Source organism: Nyctibius grandis, chromosome 4 (assembly GCF_013368605.1).
Source record: "Nyctibius grandis isolate bNycGra1 chromosome 4, bNycGra1.pri, whole genome shotgun sequence".
Classification (NCBI taxonomy): Eukaryota; Metazoa; Chordata; class Aves; order Nyctibiiformes; family Nyctibiidae; genus Nyctibius; species Nyctibius grandis.
The window spans coordinates 77,694,773-77,721,275 of NC_090661.1; the positions used below are offsets into that span (position 1 = coordinate 77,694,773).

The following is a 26,503-nucleotide window of genomic DNA, read 5'->3' on the forward strand; positions in this document are numbered from 1 at the left end:
CAGTTCCACACTGCTAGGTGAACCACAGCCTACCATTACTGTATCAGCACTTCTTCAACCAGCAGTCATATCACTAATGCAAGCCCACTGGTACTAGAGACCGATTTTTTTTCATTGAAAACTAACAGGAAAAGAAGTTCTGTTCTCCACGACAAACTCATGCAAGCGTGCTACACTGACAGTGCTCTGCCCCATTACACCTGAAGCAAAGGACACCCAGGACGCCTGATGCTTTTTATTTATGATAAACCTTGCCATTAACGGCACACAAGCGGACCGCTGAGTCTCTGCAAAATGAACCCTGCACATACATGACATTCTGTCTACTTTCTCTGCTCTTTCAGCTTCCCAGATGGAAAGAGGATTTCTATTAAGACATTTCTGAAAAGGATGCATGCTTTTTCACAGATTATTTTAAGGCAGTAAGTCACCAAAACTAACTAGTGTTTATCTATAGTACTGCAGGCTACCCTTGTTAAAAATTATAGCTCTTGAATGTGGGAAAATAGCTCCTAAAGTGATTCTTCAAAACAAAAGGAAAACTAGGGGTGAATCTAGTAGTTATGCACATGTAATTTTCATGTTCCTTGTATTATAATTTAAGTCATTCTAACGAAGGTTAGAGTAACGCAACCATGTAATACTGTATGACAGAATCACACAAAGACAGCCCCTATGTGAGGAATAATAAACTTTCAATCCTGCCCAAATTCTTTGTTGTCAAGCAGCTAAAAGTGACTTCATCAGTGACATTCACTGAATTGTCAGAAGGCCGTCAGTCAAGGCACTGCCCTGACTACAAAGTTCAGGGCAGAACTACAACGTACAGTTACAAATGACAGAAATCGTAGATGAACACCGTTTTTCAGGCACACACTCCAGAGAGACCCATACTTCATGCCCATTAAGTGGAAGGACATCAGGGCTATATTTAACAATTTAAGTGTTTTGAGATAGCAATTCAACAGCTGATGGTATTGTAGGGATGACTATAGCACGTACCGTGCTTTATAACTACAGAACCGTATTAGGCTATGCCAGAGGGTCCATCTTGTCCCGAATCCTGTCTCAAAGGAAGGCCTAAGGAAGAGTGAAAACAGGGGAGGGGTGTGTTACAGGCCAGTACGCTTACAACCTCCTACTGCTTCCACTTCAGAGAACTTCCCGAGTTGGATGTGAGCTCGGTATGCAGTAATCTTTTTTTTTTTTTTTTCCTGTGTACTTACCCACTCATTGCACCTGTCTTAACTCTTAGCATCAGCAGCTTCCTTAGCAATGAACCAGAAGCTGCCCTTCCACAGTCCTGCTGCCCAGCATGTCAAGAACCTGTTTTGAATATCGCTCCCATTAGCTTCATCTAATGTGCCCTACTTCTTGTACTGGAGGAGACAAGTTGGTTGGTATCCATCTTTGTTGTACTGTGCGTGATTTTAGACCTACATCTTTTCTCCTCTCAGTCATTTCTTTTCAAGACTGAAGTCAGAGCCAACTCGATTATTATTTATAAGAAAGCTGTTCCATGTCTTTGGGAATCATCTTTATTGCCCTTCTCCAAGCTGTTTCCACTTCTATGGATTCTTTGAGATGAGGGGATCTTTGTACAGTATCCAAGATAGGGGTGAACAATGACTTCGTATGTACAGTGCCATGCCGGTGTTTTCTATTCCTTTACTAATAATCTAAAGATGATTTTTTTTTAATAGTAGCTAAATCAGTATGCATTTTCTAGTTACCTTGTCATATCCTCTCAGCTTCAAGTCCATTTTTGGGAAATGATAACTTCACTTAATCTTATCATCAATCTGCTTATTCTCTAGTGACTATAAAAAACCTCACGCTCTTTTTTAATATTGTTTTAATTGTGGTAGCTACTAGAAGCCCAAACCAAAATTAGCACTTGGGTGTTAAGTTCTGTGCATACCTATAACAACAGACAGTTCTGGCCCTGAAGGATTTATTATTTAATAAACAAGACAAAAGATGAGCAAAAGAAAATACCATCTTATTTCACACTTGGGAAACACCAGTAGAACAGCTTTGAACTGTTTTGTTAAGAGTTCACAGGCATCTTTGGTAGAGCAAACAATGCAGTTTTCCTCCTTTGCAGGCCTTGGTGGGAAGGCAAAACAACTTGCTTTCTTTCACAGTGGTGATATTCTTATTTGAGAATATGGACTGAATTATTATCTCTAGGCTTATGCAATAAAGTTACGAAATCACTTGTTATGGTCTACTCCTGCACAGTCAGATGAATTAAAACTCATGCAGACAGTATGACTAGGGACTTGTGAGCTACAGAGGTTAGTTTCCAAGAAGGACTGAAAAAACGCTCCTAAAACTCTGTCAAAGACCACCCTAGATCACTACCAAATGAGGCTTAGAGCTAGCTCAGCAAAACGAGTTTGTTTTAGAGGAGCTTTGAACACACCCCATTTGAAGATACGTTCACATCACTGAAATTCTGCAACATCTGGGTAGGAGAGGAGTACGTTTGCCTAGAAAACAAGCGCACCTGGCATCCCTGTGCTACACAAGATAGGCAACGGAATGTGGCGGCACAGCCAAAAGTCAAGATAGATGCTTCACCAGAGCCGTCAGGGAGATGGGTACCCACCCTACAGATCTCATCATTCTCTCTCTCTTCCCCCAGTCTCAAAAGATGATACAAGTTACAGACGGATAAACGAGGAGGACCCTTTTGATATAAGTCTCTAAATAGGTATTTTTACAACCACACCTATTAAAGGACAATTCTTACGTCCTAGCAGAGAAATTCCTGCATAGGAAAAAGAAACTTAAAAGATACACAACCAGTATTTCATATTGATACATTGCTTACAACTTAAAAGTTGTCATAAACAAGACTATGAAGTAACTGAGTAAATATTACCATCATTGTGTCAAGACGGACAGGAAACAACAGCGGTTAAGTGACTCTTCTAAAGAAACAGAAGGAATAAATTCTTGAAACCTGACCTAAATTTGGGGATTTTGATTCCAAATGGCTTGAAATGGTCTTACCTCCCAGCAGACAGATACTGCACTGGTAAAAAGGTGACACGCATTCCTGCTTGCCTGCTTGTTTGTGACAGAGGAATGCAGGTTACTTGTATTATTCAATCCTGGATTGCTGCTGTTGGATTGATCGTGGCAGTTGTGGCAAGATCACATTTTGCAACCTACCAACTGCAAGAATGCAACTACATGCAACTCATCTTTGTCTGTGGCACACTTTGATATGCTCTTCATGGGGCTGCATGCTTAGACCATGCAAATAAAAACTCAAATATAGACTGCAGCAATCTGCTCTTAAGTGGAGTTCACATGAACATCACTTGATACTGGGATAAAGGGAATTCCCCTGGGATTGATTTTAACATTGATTTAAGAACCCTTGCACATCTGGGACCTAGTTACCTCAAGGACTCTGCTAATCTGTGCTGTTGGTAGAGGGAGAGGTCATACAGGGACTCAGCCTGATTTTAAGTAGGGAGAGCGGGAATTTGCAGTGGGCATTCCCACCCTCCATCTGCAGAGCCTGCATGTGCTGCACTTCAAGACACTCAGCGTGATTTTTTCTTCAAGGTTTTGGCTAAGCTAGAAGATGAGTTGAGAGCTGGAAAGGATTTCTGTGATCTGTATTTGTGATATGCATTTATTTATGAATAAGGACTAGAGTGGGGGAGATGGTGAAAGACCTTTCCATTATACTAAGTGATTGCAGTGTGAAATCAAATGATACAAAAGCTCAAAGGGCATGGAGTAGCCACACAGGTACGTTTACAGATAAAAAGAAAAAATGCAAATAAATATTTCCCCCAATCGAGGTTTCCTCTTAGGAACTTGTAGTATCCCAGCTCGCAATGTGAACCTTCTCTCCAGCACACATTGTACATAAAGGAGGAGCTTCCCCACGTGACTTCATACTAATTACCTACAGATAGTCATACATGAAAAACCTCAATCCACTCATGCTCCTTACAGCCGTGATTAGCATTTCCGTTTCAGAAGTTCTGAGTGACATTGCTTGCTCGGAATTCATTACTCCATCTCCCTGCATAATGTATGGAAACTAACTGCTAATATGTCACAGATTACACAGCACCTTTACGCAGTGCCCTGGGCACCTTGCAGCTGCCTGCGGCTTCCCCAAAGATTGTCCATACACCGCTACCGCTGGTCCATGAATGTTTACAGATAGATCACAACAGCCTGGCGAGCCATGTAGGACATTTTTTAGGCTACAAGGAAAATGCAGCTATTACTCCCAATGGACTCACAAAGCTTCAGGTCTAAATAGGTGGTTTGTCTGTGGGTGGCTAGGGAGATGCTTTGCATACTTAGGAAACAGTATTAAGATACAACAAAAGTTACAGGAGCCCTTCTACTTGTAAAACACAGAAATTTCAATTACAACGGAACTTGAAATTTATAGGGATCCATTCAGTTTATTTACCTGTGAAGTACCACCTCTGGGCTGAGGAACAAGTAATAAGGTAATAGTATCAGAAATACTTTTAGAATTGATTAGTCATGCTACTGCATCTTGTATGAGTAGGATGAGTCTGGAGCTTGGGATGATCTTACTGAAAATGGAATTGCCCAGGAATTACTCATCAGAGGAGACTCTTAGCAGCTCCTTCCTAGGGAGTGGAAGTCAGCACAGCATTGCGCCCCCTCCATCCCGAGAGTCTGTCACAACACCCACTGGCATGGAAAGCCACGTCTGTTCTCTCACCACTACCAGCTCCTGCCATGCCTCATCTTTTCTCTCCCTGTGTGACTCCAGTGACCGGGTCTCATTTCTGTGATATAACAAATATATAACTGATAAAACCAAAACCAGAGAAGTACCAACACTTCCTATAATCACTGTCAAGAACACCAGAAACTGCAGCCAGGTGAATGAAAGGGGAAGAACATCACACATTTAGCATTTTAAGACTGACAGGGTGGTAATACGACATTCTAGGTTGAGGTGCATTTTAGAAGTTAATTTTACTTGCAACTCAAGTGGGAAATGGTTGCAGTGTTCACACATGCACAGGGCTGTGTGGGACCCATGGTCCCATGCAGCACATCACCAGCAGCCCCCCCGATTCCCAACTATATGTTTTTCATTCTCCATCCCTGCTACAGTACCTGATTTTTTAAAATTATTTTCTCATGGGTCTTTGGTTCAGTTTGGTCCCTTTTTTGGTCTTTCCTCCTCTCCAATATTTAGCAGCTTTCTACACAATTATTTTCCTTACATTGTCATATCTTCTTGACATGTCATCTTCTCTACGCTGTTTCTCAAGAGCTCTGCTTTAATAGGTGACTTGGGAAAGCCTTGGGTTTTCCTTGAATTTGTCTTGTGTGTAAATCTGAACAATGACTCTTTGAGGTAACAGCTGCCTCTGTACCTTGTACAAGATGAATTACCCTGTCTGCATGAAACTAATTCTAAGAATAATTATAGTTTTGAGACATGTTTTTTAGTTGTACAACTTCACAACAAGAGTTGAAAGCTAAAAATCGTCAGATAGCATCAGTTTGACCAAGAATCACCCAGAAATTAAAAGCTTCACAGATGTAACAAGACTAAAAAAATTCCACCAGTTTTTCTAATGAACAATTCTGCTGGAACCAACCTCACAAGACAGAATCTCTCTGAGTCCTTTCTGCTTTTTTTGCAAATTTCACTACAGAAGGGATTGCTTACCATCAGCACATAACAGCATTGCTGCATTAGCTAGCTGGGACATTATGACACACTTAGATGACATAACTGCATGTGACCATCATCTGAATACACAATGTCCCACCAACTGATCTGAAAAGTCGTCAGATGCAAATTAACACGTGTCACATTTACAGTTGAAGAATATAATTTTTGGATAATGAAATGTTTGGTGAAATACTTAAAAGCTCAGAGTAAGACTTTCTATTAGCATTCAGAGGAGTTAGGAGTCACAGTTTCCTTAACTTCTGTCTCAGCGTCACTCCGGCACATTTTGCCATCAGTTCAGTAGTGGCAATATGAAAGTAATGCATATTTTTTTAATACAATAATTCTATATTAATACAGTATTTCTATTTATCTGCTATTTTCTAATGTCTGGAAAGAGTGGCAAAGGGGCACAAAGTAGTGCAATTCATGCCAGTGGGTTGGCAAACTGACCATCATTCATAATTTAGAAAGGAAAACTTCTAGCCAAATAGGACTTTTTGTGAAGCAACCTATTCTGCTAACTTTATGAACTGGGTGTTTTCACCAGTCAACAACTAGGACAGCTAATCAGATGGGTACATGGGTAATCCAAAATTCACTGATTTTGCATGTCTTAAAAATGTACAAAAATGTATGTGCTGAGAACTACAGAAGCAATGAACACGGAAAAAAATGAGCATTGATTATAAATTTGAAATATAAGAATAGCTGGTGAAAATCTGAATCAATTTAAATACGCATTAAAATCATAGAATCGTTTTGGCTGGAAAGGACCTTTAAGATCATCAAGTCCAACCATTAACCTAACACTGCCAAGTCCACTACTAAACCATGTCCCTAAGCACCACATCTACTCGTCTTTTAAATACCTCCAGGGATGGTGACTCAACTCCTTCCCTGGGCAGCCTGTTCCACTGCTTGACAACCCCTTCAGTGAAGAACATGCAGTCACATGCAGTTGTTCAGTGAAGAAAGGGTTATCCCAATCAGACTTCACCTCCAGCATTTCATTAAATAAGGGTGGGGTATTTCAATAGTTTTTACAAACCAAATGAAGGAAAAAAAAAAAAGGAAGAATACAGCCATAACAGTCTGAATTTTTAAAAAATATTTTGCTTTTTCTAGTGTTTGACTAGTTAAAATTTATTAAAATTAACAACCTGTCTCCATGTTCACAATAATCAATGTGTTGATATGTGAACAAGGTGACAAATGAAACTAAATCTTCCAGAACAGTTCAACAAAATCCAGAAAACCAACATCATGAAACAACTGTGGACAAACAGGAAAGTCTAGATTGTAAGATTCAATTAAAAATGTAATTGGTCAAAACTCTGACCTACAGGAAAAACAATCGGTAAAACTCTTAGAATGTCTAATAAAGCCAAAAAAGTGTAGAGAAACCAGTGTATTTACAAGTGGTAGATACTTGTGTTTCTGGAGAAACTAACTACTGTGTGTAATGGGATCTATAAAAAAATATAGTGAGTTCAGTAATTGGAAAGATACTGGACAAACCCAGCAGACATGTTCAATGAACAGGGGAAAGAGCTTAATCTCGTCTAGTCCACACACTTACAAGAGAGAAGGTTTTGTTTCTGAAGTGCAGATGAACTGCGTAGCAAACAAACCAGTAAGTCCATCTGTACTATGCTGTATGCTAACGCCTGTAGGAATCATGATGCAATTGTGTCATTGATTTGGTTCCTTGTGGACTATTTTTATGTTCCCCTGGAACATTCTGTAGACTGATGGAGACAAGATACCTCAGCAGGAAATTTCAGAGGTCTGATACAAGAAAAATCTGCTGTTCCTTTTAGAGAGAACAAATGTGGATAGTGCATTGACACAATGATAGACATTAGGAGTAATATCATACACAGAGTCGGTAGGATTTCAGTGACAGAGAAAGTGGCAAACTGTAATAAGGTGACATGCTGGTAATAACTGAAAATGTAAAAAAAGAAAGGTAATCATTCATGACTGGAAGTTCATGATACAGGAAGATTTGTACAGACTTGGAATTTAAGCAGGTAAGAGGGAAGTAGGTTCTGGTTAAATATACATACAAATAAAAGACTAGGTACACAAATGATAAAATATATTAATTAGTTTTAAAGGGAAACAGAGAAGGATAACAAATGAGAGCATTATATATAGCATATCAGGTGAGAGTTGTACAATTATTGTACAGTATATATTGTTTTATATACTGTCTAGCTTACTTTAAAGGAAAGCAAGCGGCTGTATTGACACACAGGAATCCCATCCCCATTGTCCAAGCAGAAAACAAACAGGGGGGTCCTTCTTCCATATTTCTAACTGTTTTCAGTCTCTTGCTCCTATAAAAGGCATGATGAAGCAATGGCAACAGAATACAAAACGCACAACCAAAATAATGTGATTCACAGATCCATACTGATCAGGGAGAGCAGAGAAAAAAATGTAGGGAAATGAGTGTTCTGAAGTTGTTCAACAAGTGATAAGCACACTGAGGAGCAGAGGTCACAGACAGATACTCATGTAGGTAGCTGCCTGGAAGCATGCGCAGAGTGCACGATGCACAGAACACACTGCCAGAACACGGGACAGGGGACACTGGCGTGAACTGGATACACACATCGTACCTATCCTGGGGTCCTTGGGTGACATTGCGGAGAAACTCCACTTCCAGAATTGTTGTAGCCTCCTCAGACTTCAAAGTATGCTTGGAGAATGTGCAGCGCTTGACATCACTCGAGCTCTTCATACTTTTCTCCATCTGTACAGTGCCAAAGTGGGTTTGCACAGTGTCTCGCTGACACTTCTTGAGAGCTTCCAGGAAAACAGAACACTAAAAACAAAATATTCATTAATTATGGGCTGAAATGGATAAATATTTTTTCTGTTTCACCACTGAGTGCACTGTAACTCAGTTTTGTTACGTTATCCTAAAAGTCCATTGTAACGGGTAGTGCCAGCAAGGAAGGCAGAAGTTGAGAGTCAGAAACAATTTTTCCCAATTTTGAGAAAATAAATCTCTAGTCTAGATTTTATATGTATATATCTGTATATATACTTGTGTGTATCTCAATCAACAATAAGGACTTGTGTCCTTGTGTAGGTGTGGAGTAACTTCTGTATCTCAATTACATACGTATAGATACTCTCGTTCTGAAATGGTTAGGTTGTTCTATGTATTTGAATGCATTTCAAAGGTGGGTTTAGACTAAACACTTCCACAAATGCCACATACAAATACAGAGATACTCAGTAATTCTCTATTAAAACAAGTTCTCACATGCAAAGTGACTGGTGTCCATGGCTGTGGCTAAGTATGGGTGTAGAAGTCTGCTGGGAAGACAGCCACAGCTGTTGTTGATACGACCCGGTGTGTGTTCCTTGTGTCACGATTCAGCCTGCTCACAGTCACACAGGCAGATAAATTAAGCAGACTTTGTAACTCAAGAGCTGCATTTTGAAACCAAGTCCTTCAACTTTAAGATGAGGATGCATTAAAAAAAATCATCTCATTTCAGCCATCTTCCAACGTCACTAATTTCACTTTAATGACAGGCTCCAATTGAAAGAAAAGTATCACACTCGTGAGAATTTAAAACAAAGACAGAGCTAACCATCTACTGCGTTGGATGTTTAATCCCTCCACATGTGCCAATATCAGAGACAAACCCTTCCTTTCCTGTTACTCGTATTATGCAAATATTTCATTTCAAAGTAATTACTACTTGTTTAGGTGATATGCAGTGCCCTGTGTACTGAACTGCAAGTCACCAAGACCTTGCTCGGCAGGGGCTTTTTTCTGTGTGATCCCGTGCCTATCAGTAAACTTGCATTCATAATCTTTTATTCTGGGTCTCTTCCAGGGCGGTTCACACCTTTCCCGTCCTGCAGCACGTCCTGCTCCCTGAAAAGGTACATCCTGCGCAACTGACTTCCACATTAACACAACCCAGGGAGGGCAAATGGGAAGTTGGTTGTTTCAAAAAGAAAGTCCAAATTTACAAAGCAGCTGCCAATTAGCCAGACCTTAATTTTGCAAATTTATTTAGGAAAAAAAAATTAACATGAGCAAATGAGAATACTTCAGTGTTACAACAGAGTATATAAATGTCTAGCAATAGTCAAATAATTTGATCTTTTAAATACAAAATAACCACATGAACACCTAATATACAGGTTTCATCTGAATACATATTTATTAGATAAATATTAGGTTGTCACATCATCTAACTACATACAGTTTTGCAAGACTAAAAATCACAATTATTTTTTCTGACCAATTTAAAGTATGAAATGATTGCATTGTACTGTACATACAATGTACAAACAAAGACAATGGCCATTTTTGCATGTTACTTCAGATTGTACTTTTTTTTTTTAATTCTCCTCTGATCGTGATATCAAAAATTGTACAAAGTATCAATTTGGTTACAATTTTTTTTTAATCCCCTTATTCTTCTTCATTATTTCTGTAGCACCCTAAAAATACACAGGTGATAGACTAGTACACGTAAGCTAAATATTACATGTAGATAAAACAAAACAAAAGATCAGAGTATATTACAGAAGTGAAACAAATGCTGAGACTCCACAAACGCTAACAAACAGGATTCATTTTCCACATAAGATGGAGCTTCAAAGCTTTTTTTTCCTGCGAAATAAAAACAATGCACATTCCAAGGAAAATGAATGCATTTCTGTTAACATGTCTCTATTTGTCATTTACATATGTACAGCTGTCCCTTGAGTCTCCGCTGCAGACATTGGCGTGTATCTGTCAGTCCTATAATAATGTCTTGGCAGCAGAACTGTAGATCTCTGTGGGTTCTTTCCCAGATGAACTTCCATAGGGAAACAATTAAAAAGTAAACAAACAAAAAAAAGAAGAATAAAATACTACTGGAATTTAATATAATAATTAAGCTTTAAAAGAAAAAACTGTGATTACCCTATTTGCTAGGTTTTTTTTTTTCTAAACTTTAATACGGCAGTGAACAGATAAAAAAATAACTAAATTTTCATTTAGAAGCTTTTTCATACTGACTCCACTATACAGTACCTGATTTTAGCTCTCAGATAAGTTTTAAAAGTGTCTCAAATGTCCAACATTTGGGTGATGGGTAAAAATTGTATTTTGTCTCTTAAGTTCTTCTTAGAAACCATATGTTTCTGTAAGCTTACAGATGTCAACTGTCCACCTTAATTCTCCATATACTGTACAAAGCAGATGCAAACACTGCTCCAAACATATTGCTAATATCTATGGGGCTTTTCTTGTCCCTTTATGCTTTCCAACAGGTACTTTTAAATGACACATTTTAAATACTACCAGTTCGGAAAAGGTCAATCCTTAACATACCTGGTTTAAAATACTAATGTTGTGTTTAAGAGAAAAATCATTTCAGGTGACTAACTTAGCTGCTCAGGAATCAATGGAGGGTGGAACATTAAATAGAATCAATTAAAAAAAAGCTGAGCAACCAGTTCCAACTAATAGTGAGAAATCTTATTCATTCCCAAACCTATGGCTTAAGAAACTTGCCCCCCAAACAGAAAACCCAAACTCTAAGGGCATAAAGTCAGTTTATCATTAGCCACCCCTGCAAATGACTTCAATACCTATCTAAACAATGCAGCAAAAATACAGGGGAAACTACTGCAGCGAAATGGCTACTAAACACATCTGTCACTGAGGAACGGCCTTTCCTAGGACTGTGTGACAGCAGCACCACACCACAACCATGTTACCTTGTGTTACACCAAGGTATCTTTAATATTCTGCAGAGATCCTCTACAGGTTGTCAAGCCTACGTAAGACACTTCTAAGCAGAATAAAACATACTACACTGTTTCCCTCCCTCACCCACCCACATCCCTACGTGTTACAGTGCCCCAGTTTCAGAGACCGGAGCGCCAGTATAGTGATAGAAAGATGGTACCTTACGTACTTGCTGCTTGCCTTAGTGCATCTTTACCTGTTCAGACAGCTGGCCCGAGGGCTTCCGCTCACTTGGGCAAACAAACAAAATCTCTGCCATTACCAGCCCACAATCACCCACAGTCAATGAACACCCATCAGTTAGTTGGGTTTTTTTTTTTTTCCCCTAGGCAATCACTTACTATGTTTCCATGACAGAGCTGGGCCCTGATTGTCCAGGTACTGCCTGATTTATCAATTCATTCATCACATAAACAGATATGAAATTTGGGCTAATTTATCAAAAGAAAATGGGGAAAAAAAAAAGAAAAAAACCAACTCCCTTATTCTGTTAAAGAACCCTCAATTTTTTTTTTAAAAAAGGACCCATATTTTTCTTCAGACAAGGTTATTTAAAAACACCAGCAAAAGTATAACCAGATCATGAAAATGTTGAATATTATCAAAGACGATACTAAAATATTCACAAAGATATTTACAATAGCAATTCTTAAAATAATTGATTTTGCATAATGAACAGCGCCTTTCTTAAAAAAACTTGAAACAGGAAAAATATAAGTGTGGGACCATCTCTACATAATATGTTCGACAGATTCAATACTCCTACTGGAAAATAAAAGAACTAAACTGCCATTTCCTTTAGTATCTACAGCAAGGTGCTGCTGACTAGCATATATATATCATGACGCATGTACAGCAGTAGTGGGAAACATTAACAAAAAGAGCAAAATAAAACAAAAACTGCAAAGAATTTACAAATATGACTTTGGTGAGGAAAGCAAATCCAGAGTCGTAAGCACAAAGCATGCCATTTACAGCGCTGCAAACTGAACACAGAGGGCTGGGAAGCTATCTAGTCAAACCGACAGGAACAAACCAAATTTTGCCTGGCACTTCAGTTTAAAACGTATTGTGGCGAGCAAACGAAGGGCGTTTGATTGGATTTGGGTGAGGAAAAGGAGTAGGGTCAAACAATAACTGTACAGTGGGCAAAAGCTGAAATGTTGCACCACGAGGGCAAAGTTGGCACACATGCACTTCTTACACAGCTACTGTACATCATTTATAAGAGAGAGAGAGAGAGAGAGAGAGACAAAGAGCACAGAAATGGGCACAGAAGCAACAGGAAGCTCATGCAGGAGCAGCAACCACACGAGAAGCACGGATCACAGGGGCAGGACAGTGATTGTAGCAGAAGGGTCTCTTGAGGGCAGCAGCAATCTACCAACAGTTACTTATTCTCCCCATGCCCAGTCCTTCAGGAGAAAGAGCTCATCCCAGCAGCCAAAGTTTAAAAAAAGAAACTGAAGGAGGAGAAAAGAAAAAGGCTGAATTATCTGTAACAGTCACGAAAACAGAACGCAAAGCAAAACAAAAACGAAGCTGTAAGATGTCTGTCCAATGTCAATGCCCCTTCTCAAGCCGATTATTAAAAATAATTATACAGATAGTGATGTTATTCTCCTTCCAGCCTGCAATGATTTCCTGGCTGCCTTCAACCCAGCTTATCTTACTATGTATTGTGCAGTACAGTGACACAAAGGCTCGGGGCACCGCAGGCTGTAGGCAGTAATCAGAACAGTTTGGTCTGCATCCCCCCTCCCTCTCTTTTCCATTCCATACGGCATACAAGGCAAAGAGATCTCTTACAGCAATCTCAACAGCTGGGTGTTAACGCAGGCACAAACAGTACTGGTTTGAAACCAAAACCACAAAAAAAATTCCTAAACGTTGCAAACTTTTTTTAAAAATTTTTCCTGCGTGTTTCCAATCTGTGTGTTTGGCCAGAGGAATCCTCTGCAAAGAGGTGGTTAAGATTCCTGCACCTGCAGAAATACCAACACCCATGGCTGCAGCCTGGAGATCCTCAGGGCTCCGGCACTGAAGTCGCATTAGCTAACTGCTGGCTCCCTCTGATGGGCCTGTACGGCTTCCCTATCTTTGCCACTGGACTATAGGGTTTGTGCTTTTTTGAGCTTTGTGTTTGGGGTTTTGTTTATCTTTTTTGTGTGGGCCAGAACAATCGCTCCAACACAAACCTGTGGTTGGAGGGGGGCAAAGGGGAGGTGGGGTGGAGGGAGATACAGTTTCAAAAAAATGGAAGAACATGCGTTGGAAGGACACTCTGAGACAGGTCAATTAAAGACAGTTCCATTTTGTTGCCTTTTCTTCCCTTGCCAAGATTCGTTTTTGCCAAGATACTTCATACTATGTTTATCACAGAACTCTCTCTCTAGAGGATGAACAACAAATGGAGTTTCCAATAGCTGCACAACTGTCTATGCTTCTTTGTCACGTGTAGCACGGCAGACTCGGAGATTACTGCATTTATTTATTTTTTTGTATTTTTTCCTCCCATCACTTTCGCAGTCTTTGAAGCTGACAAAAGCAGTTCTGAGATGAAGAAAGCAGGGAGTGCACCATTGGATCAAGTTATGAGTTTTTTTTCTTCTCTTGTGGAAAAGGAGTGTTAAGATTCCTCACTGTGCAGCCACACACGTGTCAACAAGTGAAAGGGATGAGAGAATACATATGGTTTCAGTTGTTCTCAAAGAGAGACAGAAGGTCATCATTGCTATTGCTTGGCAAATCAGGAGGATCCAGGTACGAAAGCAGCTCATCTGGATTTGTGAGTTCTGGAAGCAGCTATAAAATATAAAGATAAAAGGAAAATTACAGGTAACAAACACAATTAAGAAAAAAAGGGATTAAACACCACACACTCCTGGAAACTGGCTTTCATATGTATATATCCAAACAAATCGGAAGGCAGCAACACAAACCTAACACCCTAAGATGATGCAGTACCCACTTGTTTGTGGGAGTCTGTATTACTCAGTTTTTACCTGTGCATTACATTACCATCTCAATTAGGGTTTCTCAATAAACCTCCCCATCGCAAAGATCATCAATAAACAAAGTATATTTCCTGGCTAATGATGCTGACAAAAACTTCTTGATAAATGCTCGAGTTAGTTAGTGTGTATGTTGTATGTTAGTTTCATATAAAACTCTGAATAAAACTTGAAGCATGCAGTTTGAGCAATACATATTCGAACTTTAAGGCAGATCAGCAATGACTGGTCTGACTCACACATGTCAGTGTGATGATCACCCAAAGCCTGCATCCTTCTAGAAAGGGGCAGCCCTGCCCTTTCCTCACCCCTCAGCCACCCCCAAACGCCTCTGTGTGCTGATGTAAGCTCTGGGGCAGTGAGCTGGAGCTCACCCAGGGTTACAAATAGCCCAGGAAGGGGCGGCGGGGAACAACTGAGGAGGAGGATGGGAAGAGGAATGGCACAGCAGGCAGGTGAGTCCTGTTTCCCTTCTGTGGAAGGGACAGTTTATGGTGGCTGGAAGTACTTACTCAACTACAGCGTTACATGCAATACCAGACATGTTAAAGGGTCGGGACGCAACACCCCATCCAACAGAAGATGCACTAATCTCCATAATGTTTTAAAGTACCAAAAGGAATAGTTGTAGGGGGTTTATTTATATTTTTATTAATACTGTTTTTCAAATAGAAAATTTTGTTTTTCCAGCCATCACTCATATTCTTTATGATCTGACAGATAACAAGCAAATCGTAACTCCTGGGCTGTGTATCCGGCAATGTTTTCTGCTTTATTCTGCATCTCGCCATATCCTAGTCAAAAGTAAAAGTGTCATATATAAAAAACAGCAGGGAAGAGTTTGTAATAAACTCCCTTTATATTCACTGTTGTGTTAAAGCAAAGACAGAAAAATACAGACTGTTTTAACAAACTTAATAGCAGGTATGAGAAATTCATTTTAAGTTGTTCCATGTTTTCAAAAACTATAAAAGCTTGACTGCATCACATTTAGCATGCAAATATTACATTTATATGCTTCTATTACTCCTGTGCAAATGCAGCTTCATCTTCTAATGTTATATGGATGAACGTATTTTTCAATAAGCTAAACATGAAATGCAAAAAAGAAGTTTATTACTTTCTAAGCATTTTGAAAAAATGCAATGTCAAGTTTACATAAACAGAATCTCCCCAAAGGAATGCTTTTCTTCAAATACCACCTCCTTTTATTCATGGTAAAAATGCTATTGTCATAGTACTAGACTAAAGATGTCAGGCTTTGAAATGTATTTCACCTGTGTCCTGGTTTCGGCTGGGACAGAGCTGATTTCCTTCTTAGTAGCTAGAATAGTGCCATGTTTTGGATTTAGTATGGGATTTCATATGAGAAAAACGCTGATAATAAACTGATGGTTTTAGTTGTTGCTAAGAAATCAAGGACTTTTCAGCTCGCCATGCTTTGCTGGTGTGCAGGTGCACAAGAAGCTGGGAGGGAGTACAGCCTGAGCAATGGATCCAAACTGGCCCACGAGATTTTCTTATCATGCAACGTCATGCTCAGTATATAGGTCAGGGATGGCCAGGAAGCTCGCTTGCTCTCTTCCAGGATTGTGGTTTCAGGGTTTCTCTCCTCCAGGATCACTAGCCAGGGACAGGCTGGGCATTGGTCAGCACGTGGTGAGCAGGTGCACTGTGCACTGCTTGTTTGCATATTCTATTATTATTATTTTATTATATTTCAATTATTAAATTGTTTTTATCTCAACCCACGAGTCTCTTTACCTTTTACCTTTCCGATTCTCTCCTCCATTCCCCGGGTGGCAGGGGGAGAGCGAGTGAGCAGCTGCATTGTATTTAGCTGCCTGCCGGGTTAAAACCATGACAACCTGCTATCAGAATTTTTTATGAATAGCTAGTACAGAAGCCTGAAAGAAAACCGTGGCCCCACAAAACGTGTAGAAAATAAAAAATGGTTGAATTTGTCCTACGATTTTACAACTCAGTTCTTAAAAATTTAACGTAACGTCTCTGAGACTCATTCTTGTATACAGGGGATTTTTTAAAAAACTTTTTTTAGAAAGGTGAAAGTTTTAAACAATATGCTCAGTATCTCTGAAGATGAAGTCTTCTAAGTTTTGTTTTGAGGGTGACCTTGGCTTGCCTTGGTCAGCGTGGCCAGGCAGCACAGCCTGCCTCCTGCCCAGCTGGTGTGAAAACCAGAGACCTCAGAAAGGACTTGTTGGGAGCTGAGGGTGCTGTGCTTGAGCAGAGGTGAGGGACAGGAGCGCCGGGGGCTGCGCGGGGCCAGGAGCTGTGGGCGAAAGCTATGGGAACATGCTAAACTTAAGGGCAGAATTTGGAGGTGCACCCAGTGCTACTGAAGCAAATACTTGAGAGGTCTAACCAGTCAGTTGAGTCTTGTGCCTCCATGGTCCGAGGTACAAGTGCAGATCACCTGTATCTATAGCTCTATCTATATGAGGTATATCCTTTAACCCGGGTTAAACCTTAGACTGCATCACACTGAAGTCCTAAAGAATTATTGTGACGGTGGCAGTAGGGAGCAGACCAAGTTGCCCATGGTACAGTCCCGTTTGCTTTGCTGCGCGGGACTTTTTTCAGCCTGGTTCCACAACACAGCCACTGAAAGTTAAACCCATTAAAATAATCCATCTGATCAAGATTGAGCTCACAGGTATTTCAAAGGACTATACTTATCTTTGCTAAGTCGTGGGCAACAGGAGAGGTGCCTGAGGACTGGAGGAAAGCGAATGTCACTCCAGTCTTCAAAAAGGGCAGGAAGGAGGACCCGGGTAACTATAGACCGGTCAGCCTCACCTCCATCCCCGGAAAGGTGATGGAGCAACTTGTTCTTGGTGCTGTCTCTAGGCACATCAAGGATAGGGGGATCATTAGGGGCACTCAGCATGGCTTCACCAATGGGAAGTCTTGCTCAACCAACTTGATAGCCTTTTATGAGGATGTTACCCGGTGGATAGATGATGGTAAAGCTGTGGATGTGGTCTATCTCGATTTCAGTAAAGCGTTTGACACCGTCTCCCACAGCATCCTCGCAGCTAAACTGGGGAAGTGTGGTCTGGATGATCGGGTAGTGAGGTCGATTGTGAACTGGCTGAAGGAAAGAAGCCAGAGAGTAGTGGTCAGCGGGACAGAGTCCAGTTGGAGGTCTGTGTCTAGCAGAGTTCCGCAAGGGTCGGTTCTGGGACCAGTTCTATTCAATATATTCATTAATGACTTGGATGAGGGATTAGAGTGCGCTGTCAGCAAGTTCGCTGATGACACGAAACTGGGAGGAGTGGCTGACACAATGGAAGGCTGCGCAGCCATTCAGAGAGACCTGGACAGGCTGGAGAGTTGGGCGGGGAGAAATTTAATGAAATATAACAAGGGCAAGTGTAGAGTCCTGCATCTGGGCAAGAACAACCCCAGGTACCAGTACAAGTTGGGGACAGAGCTGTTGGAGACCAGCGTAGGGGAAAGGGACCTGGGGGTCCTAGTGGACAACAGGATGACCATGAGCCAGCAGTGTGCCCTTGTGGCCAAGAAGGCCAATGGCATCCTGGGGTGTATTAGAAGGGGTGTGGTCAGCAGGTCGAGAGAGGTTCTCCTCCCCCTCTACTCTGCCCTGCTGAGGCCGCATCTGGAGTATTGTGTCCAGTTCTGGGCCCCTCAGTTCAAGAAGGACAGGGAACTGCTAGAGAGAGTCCAGCGCAGAGCCACGAAGATGATTAAGGGGGTGGAACATCTCCCTTATGAGGAGAGGCTGAGGGAGCTGGGTCTCTTTAGCTTAGAGAAGAGGAGACTGAGGGGTGACCTCATTAATGTTTATAAATATGTAAAGGGCAAGTGTCAAGAGGATGGAGCCAGGCTCTTCTCAGTGACATCCCTTGACAGGACAAGGGGCAATGGGTGCAAGCTGGAGCACAGGAGGTTCCACTTAAATTTGAGGAAAAACTTCTTTACGGTGAGGGTGACTGAACACTGGAACAGGCTGCCCAGAGAGGTTGTGGAGTCTCCTTCTCTGGAGACATTCAAAACCCGCCTGGACGCGTTCCTGTGTGATATGATCTAGGCAACCCTGCTCCGGCAGGGGGATTGGACTAGATGATCTTTCGAGGTCCCTTCCAATCCCTAACATTCTGTGATTCTGTGTGATTCTGTGATACTCCCCACACTGTACAGCACCTGCCTTCTCATTTAGCTAAGATAATTTTAGCCTCCCATTAAGAATCCAGCATGCCTCCATCAGTGATAACCATGGTACTGTGATAAATGTACAGGTTTTTCTACTTTGCTTTTCACTGAGAAATGAGTGCCTGACCCGTAACAGCACACTTTATGTTGCTTAAATATTTGAAGAAAAAATGACATTTTTATCTCACCTATTAATATTGTTCATATGGGGTCCTTAAGGGTTCAGAACTCTAACTGCCACATGGACTATCGTTCCCAAAGCATGTGCACATGACCGTGTTGTGTGAAACAGCAGCCGTCTGGTTCAGATAGAAGTTACTCCACTGAGCGCTGTTCCTGTAACTGCACCATCCATCCCTCCCCTAAGCCCTTCCCTCCCCTCTGCGAGGCTACCTGCCAGCACGGTGATTGTGTGTGACAGGGAAGACATAAGTATACAGCAACAGTAAATACAGATGTAAATCTGAGGCACAGAGGTGAACATTTCTCTAAGAAAATTACACTGTGCAGCAGCAGACTTTGGAACAGACAGAAGATACACACAAGGGAACGCACGACTCAAACAAAAATCCAGTCCTAGTGCTAAGGAATTTATATTTCGGGAGGTAGGTGGTTAACCAGAGAGACACCTCAGATAATTCACTTCCGACTCCACTGAACGGATGGTAAGAGACAGAAGATTACTTTTGGCCTTAAAACTACATTTATCTTTAGTTGCGAGCTGCCTCCCGTAGTGGCTAAGGAGGCAGAAGACATCCTTGTTGTTTGTTTCCCTATGTGGTGTACCGGGAGGAAGCACTTGTGCTGCTGGGCTACCTGCACAAGCGGGTACGGATGGTTTTAGCCACAGGGAGCAGGGACAGTGCCACAGGGTGGGCCAGCACAGATCCCCCTCCTGCTGACCAGGGCATGCTGCAGGGCTCAGTGTGCAGCTCGCTTGGCACAGCTCCACCACAGCCAGAACCGCCCACAGCTGCGTCCTCCCTCTTATCCAGGCACTGCGATGGCTTCAGGGCCTAGATAAGCACACGGGAGCCCCTGTCCAGCAATGAGGGGAAAGGGAGGGGATGGCTCCCAGCCTGGTGCCAGAACTGCCGTCTGAAGAAATGCCTGCCTTGGTGCTAGGAAGAGGCTATGGCTCACACACCACGCAGCTGCTCAAACCAGAACTGTTCTCCCAGCAAGCCAGGAGCGCCCTGTCACCTCAGCTGCAGCACCTGCGCCCATGTACCAAAGCATGAAAGGATGGCATGTGCTGTGGAAGCGGCTCCCCGTCCCTGCACCCTCCCCGCCCTCCCGCCGCGATGCGAAGCACACGCTATGGCAGGCAGATGATAGTATGACACAGACTTACATCCAGCGAGGGCTCCGGCATGTCGGGTGCTCCCTGTCCACCAGCCTGACCCTCTAAGGCTGAGGAGGGATTAAAGGTCAGGTCACTGTGTGGATGGTTGCTAGAAGCGGCCGGGGGCGGCTGCCGGGACTGCTGGGTAGGAGGCCCGCTGTGATGTAATGGCTGCCCTGACTGGCTGCTGGGGTGAGGGACGTGCAAACCTTGCTGCATGGAAGTATGGGACTGATCAGTGCTGCCGGGATGAGGGATCTGCGGAGGAGGAAAAAAGCAGGAAAAGAAAGTGAGGCCACAAGGTACAGTGCTCGCGGTGCCTGAGTCTGTAACTGCATGTTACAAAAAGAAATAACTTAAATAAATTTTAAAAAGACACAACAAAAAAAACAACAACAACAACAACAAAAAAAAAGAAATAAAAAAGTGCAATCACAAAAGAAAACTCCATATCCCAATGGCGGAGGAAGTGTTTCAGCTTTTTGAAGGTTATCTGCAAGGGGTAGATAAACACATTGGCTTTGTGCTGTTGGTTTGCTTCCTTGTGATGTGGGAAACCGCTTGAAGACGCAAAATAATGAACCCCAAAGAGGAGGGAAGGAGGCTTATGGGTGCTGCTCTGAAAAATTCCATGAATGAATGAAGAATTTGTTGAATAATGATCCCTGCACCAGGAAACTGATTAACCGAGAAAATGCATCGTTTCTGCTCAGCTCCCTTACTGGGTAGCTTCCTGACACCGCTGCCTATTCATGTTGCAGCTCATTACAAACATCTTGCAAACATCAGCCCTTCCCCACTCCTCCCCTCCTTCTCTTTTCAGAATGCAACACCCTTTTTAAGGGCTGAAGATTTTCCTTGCTGATATTCATGGGTTCTGATGGTTGACAAAAAAACAGGTCGTCTCAGCTAGTGAGCTCCCTGCCACGAGCAGAGCTGCTGCAGGTGGCTGCATACCTGCTGTCTGCAAAGTACAATGCATTAGCTTAAACTAAGCTAATGATCACATTTCTGTTCTGTATTCTTGCCGTGGACAAGTCCTCTAGCAAAAATTCAGTATTTTTTATGTTTTCTGTAGGGAATAAACTACCAAACCACATGCATCTTCCAAACCCTATTATGGAAGAATAGGGGAAAAGTCTTTCTGACATGACAGGGAAGCAACAAAAATGCACAAGCCCAATTCTTCCTTCTGCTGCATGTCACATTTAATGCTAGTGGATTCTTTGGGGCTTGACCTTGGTGCCATGAGAAAGAAGTGTCTGAATGCTTCAGAATCAGATGTCTCATGTTAACTGGGTATATGGAGAAGCAAAAAATGTAAACATTTTTTGAGGAATGCTACATACTGCCACAAAGTGGAGCTGAAATAAAAGAACAGATACATACAGCAACAGCATGAAATTCATATCCAGCCAAGCCAACAGAAACCAGCAAAATGCTATGTCAGCATTGACCCCTTCATATCACAGCAAACTGCAATGTTATTTTAACCTTAATCTTCAGTTTTGGAAAGCAAAAGGGAGGTTATTACAAAACTTAATTAAAATGTTCCCACAAAATTTAAAAAAAAAATTACAGAAACAAGTACTTAAAATACATTTCACCACTCTTATAAGAACTGAAACCTGAATACTGATCCATTGGGACAGTAACACTCAGCTACACAGAGGTCCTTTTCAATACTTTGGTAGTATGGAGGTTGGTGGAAACAAGCAGGATTCTATCTGCAACACCGCATTTGGGCCTCTTTCCCATATGAGAGTTTAAAATATACACACTCTTCTCTCCATTAGGGTCACAGTTTGACTACTTGAAAAGTACTCTGCAACATTATTGTTACTACCTTAGGGGTAAACTTGTACAAAATCTGCCCACAGACCACACTTTAATGTAGATCAACCTGCAGCCTAAAAACCTGGCAAAAGTCCAAGTGAAAGTAGATGTCTACCCAAATAGTGCTGCTTCCTTCTTCATTCATCAAGGACACATGCAACAGAAAGTGAGGAAATTAACAAAGCTTAATAATAACAAAAAGTAAAAAGCAATTTAAAACAGTGTTGCTAAAGTGGGAAAGCAGTTTCTGGAAAAAAACCCAAAACAAAACAAGGTTATCTTGAATAGTCTCTTAAATTTATCCCTGAACGCACAAAGCAAGAGTCTTACTGGCATGTTTACATCAATAATTATTCAAACCAAGAGGCATTCATATGTTCTCAGACATATTTCAAAACAAATAAGCAAGTTAGAAATTCTACATTATGTTTATAGGCAAGCATTTTATACATGTAAATATTTATTTGATAAGGCAGTATCTTGGGCCATGAGATAACTGTTGGATAGGGAGTAATTGTTTATTGTAAGACTGAGGGCCACCATAACCTTAAACAGCCATCGCAGGTTCAAAATCCATCTGACTTAGGCCACAGACTCCACAGCCTACCTGTGAGAAAGCAAAATGCTCAGGACTTCAACATTGTCCTATCTGCATTCAGCTAATGGTAAGTTTTCCATGGTGCAAAAACATTCTAAGCAATACACTTTGTGTGTGTGTGTTCAGCTTGCATCTGCAACTCCCATAATTTTGTTTTAAAAACACTAACCCACACTATGAACGCAGAGAGTAACAAAGCTGCCTTTGCTTACATAGCAAGGTAGTTCAGAGTTGTTTTTAGGAGCGTAAAGTTTGGCACTCTTAAAACATTTACAATCTATAAAGGAAAGCTTCTAGGAGACACAACTACATCTACAGCTTAGTAGCACAAAACAATGCAAGTCTTCACGAGCCCAGCAGTGCCCTCTAGGAGTGCCAAGATGTACAGCTACAGCACAATGGGACCTGCCAGCTGCAGAACAATACTCCTTTCATCTCAGGAGAAAACTGATAGTGAAAGGAAAGATCAGCAGGTTAAGTTGATGGTTTATATCTCTCTCCATTGCTGGGGTCATAGTTTTACCTGGGTTAGCTGGCAGAACCACTGAAAGATGCCACTCTGCCCTGCTGCTGTTCTTGGCCACTTTTCCTGTCCATGCCTTTGTCATTGGGTGCATCCTTGCAGACATGCAGAGAACTCAACTGGGGAACCGACATGGATCAAAGCTAAACTTTTTTTTCCCCCCTCTGAATTAGTTTTCAATCACATCAGTGCCCAGATGCAGATCACTTAATGGCTGCAATAACACTTGTGCTGGTGTGAGGAAGGAAAAGTGAAAACAGAAACAAGAGCGATGACTTTTTGCAGTGGCACCAGCTCATACCACCTCACTGTGTACATGAAACTATGGTGTAATCAGCCATTGCTCAGTCACGTACCACTCCTTATGCACTACACTGCCTGCAACAAGCACTAAGCTAGAGCTAACTCTGAATTCACCTTAGTCTAAAACTTGTTAGCAATATCTGAAAACAAACACAATGAGATTGTAGCAGCTATTTAGTAGCAATCTTGCACTGACGTAGAAGCATCTGTTCTACAGTTCTCACAACACTTTACACTGGGAAAGAGGTATTACTTCTAGCCACGTTTCAGGTCTTGATTTTTTTTCTTCTTCCACAGAAGTGGAACAGCAGTGTTGAGAGAAGGTAGTTCTGATGATCCAGCCCTGGTTACGCAGCCCTACCTTCATTGGGCAAACACATCTGCGTTTCCTGAGGTGACCTACGGAGTACGTCTGGAGGGATCAACTTCCTCTGCCTACCATTATATAAGGGCCACCACATAAATCTTCGTAATAGGAAAATTAGGAACTTCCTCAGCAGCATTCAGCTCCCATTAGAGATAGATCTCGTGTCTGAAAGGACCAAACATCTGATCCTGACTCACCTTGTAAACACAAAATAGTCAAAGCGAATAGCAGATGAAAACAAAATACACCTTAAATGTGCAAAAAGGAAAGACAAAAAGCCAGACAAGAGCACAGGCAACATCTTAAAACCTTAGTTCAATTACGCAATGTGATTTACAGTTATTTTCGCAGAGATGCCTGTCCAAAGACATTCAGCTACACAATTTAGGAATGTGTTAATGGCATGCATTTCTCTAAAAGCAGTAATTTTAAAGCTGCCTTTCCTGAGTGTCTGCTACAGACAAACAGTTCATTTTTGAGAGAGAAGAAATGAAGAAGGAGAAAAAGAGAGAAAGAGGAAAGCAGAGACTTTATAATTCTGAAAAAGCTGTGTGGGAGCACTAACAGTCCTCAAATGTGGCCTGAAGACTACATGGCTACATTGACAAGGTCAATCTAGTTAATAGACCTTGTGTTAATAGACCTGAAAACTGATTCTCATTAGAGAAAATCAGCCATTAACATAGAGTAGGTAGAACCTGCTTTAGAGCTGCTTCCAGTTCCCAAACAGTATAGCTTGCGTGTCATGATAGATGAGGGAGAAGTGAGGCAAAGGTTTACTTTAATTGCCAGCTATCATAAGCAAGTATCAGATTTGCTACATACTGGCCCACAGAACCAAACAATCTATTAACATTTGCCCAAATACCCTCTTACAGCTCTGGAACATGTATAGCCTTGAGCAGCTTTCACCTTTGCTATCATCTGTAAGCAGTCCCATTTTCAGAAAGCCACAGATTCTTCACTTTCATATTCAACCACTTCAGAAATTTCACTGGGGCAACTACTGTAGCAAAGGTACAGCAGTTAACTGACAAAGTCAAGAGGTAGGTGTCAGGTAATGGGAGGAAAAGAATAATTCCCTGTGGCTTTGATTCAAAGGAAAGCAGCTGGGAGTAGTTCAGGTTGGTAGTATTTCCCCTCACTACTATATTCTAATACTGTACGGTTGGTTCTGATGCGGATAATTCAGACTGCTCTTTAAGCTGGGTATGTGGAATTTGCCAGTGAAAAATTAAGTTTACAGCATATTTGTTCTGTCCTTTATTAGCCTGTGAAGTGGTAAAGTCATTACAGTTTCTGGACTCTTCCTTTGCAGACAGTCTTGTTACTTGGGCTCGCTCCAAGCTATACTAAGAACTCTATCTCCACTCTCTTCCGATTTCTCACCATCCTCCTTGGCAAACCCACTGCCAGCTAGAGGAGACACTGACTGAGTAGGCTTTTGCTGAGCATCTGGTACCACATTTCCTCATTACATTCTGAAATTGTACTTTCTAGTATTCACTAAAGACACGGCACAGATGACTTGTCAAGTTAAACATCCTTCTTGTGCAGTAACAGCACACTATAAAGCCCCTGCCCTGTAACTTAAATGAACATAAAAGGATGTACACACACACTCCCCACACAGAGTTAAAATAAATGACTAGCCATGCCTAAGAGCTACATGCTGCTGGTAGCTTTTCTATCACCTAGCTGCTGCAATACTGCATTTTCTGGAGATATATGAAGTTCTGTATATAAAACTCAGTGCTCTGAGCAAGCTGCTTTTCCAACACAGCTCTGCCTCTCCATCTGAGACTTGAGGAACCTCCATTTTTTAGTCTCTTACATTGATACGTTCTCAGACCAGTGGCAGCATCCCTCCTCGAAATCTACAGGCTTGTCCTCTTCCCAACAACTTAAAGGTGCCTTTCATGCTACTTGGGTAGAATTCCCCCTCAAAATACTTGGATGCAAATTTTGCCCTCAGGGACAAAGCCAGGGAAGATACTGTCCCTGCTCTGATGACAGTCAACGTCTTGCTATAAAACAAGCTGTCTGCTGAAGATGGATATTCACAGACCCTGCTGGCCTAGGGAATGAAGTCGAGTTTGTTTCAGGTGTCAGAGCGAAGCACAACGATTAATACAAGCACATCGAGTCAGGTTGTCTCTTTCAGATAAACAAGCTTAAATGACATTCCAAAAAGCTCAGAAATGCTTCTCCAAAAACTCAGAAAGGCCAGAAACTAAAAGCTGCATTGTTGGTGTTTCTCAGAACTACTGTGTTTCACAAACTTCCAAAGTGAGGAATCCACAAAAAGTAAAAGCAGTTCACAAGGCAAGTCTGTTAGCTGGATGAAAGCTCCTTACCCCCACAAAGGAAAATCCACATCCACAGCACCATTACTTACAGATTCCTGCATGGGGTGACTGAGAGGTTTCTCGAGAGCTGCCATGCTGCTTGGCATGTCTGGGGGATGTGACAGCTGTGGCCCGTGCATGAAGTCATTCATAGACGTGCCACCAGGATTCCCGTGCGGGAAGTCAAAATTGCCATGACCTTGGTAACTGTTGCCTGAAAGAGAAACAGATGTGATATGAAAGAAACTATTTGTTTCCCAGCATTGATCTCTGAGAGCATCTTGTACAAGCTGTGTGGCATAGCATCCTCCCTGCACAGCACAGGGCAACTGCAACACTGAACGGGACAACACTGTGCTCCCCGCTGCTGGAGCAAGCTGGAGGAAAAGGGAGGAAAAAACAGCACTCAGCTTTCAAATACTGGCTGCTGTAATAATTCATGTACATGTTGCAACTAATTGAAAACTGCTGACATTTTAA

At 41.7% G+C, this 26,503-nt stretch overlaps 1 protein-coding gene across 8 annotated transcripts in view; it reads right to left on the reverse strand.

Moving 5' to 3' along the window:
* Positions 1 to 11,593: 11,593 nt before the first annotated feature.
* ZMIZ1 (zinc finger MIZ-type containing 1) overlaps positions 11,594 to 26,503 on the reverse strand; it is a 367,249-nt gene continuing 352,339 nt past the window's right edge. For all 8 annotated transcript variants that reach the window (XM_068399476.1, XM_068399478.1, XM_068399482.1 and 5 more), the window contains 3 exons: positions 26,074 to 26,237; positions 20,058 to 20,306; positions 11,594 to 14,297 (listed from right to left, as the gene is read on the reverse strand). In XM_068399476.1, coding sequence (XP_068255577.1) covers positions 14,190 to 14,297; positions 20,058 to 20,306; positions 26,074 to 26,237 — 521 coding nt within the window. In that variant the 3' untranslated portion in view covers positions 11,594 to 14,189. The remainder of the gene's footprint in view (positions 14,298 to 20,057; positions 20,307 to 26,073; positions 26,238 to 26,503) is intronic.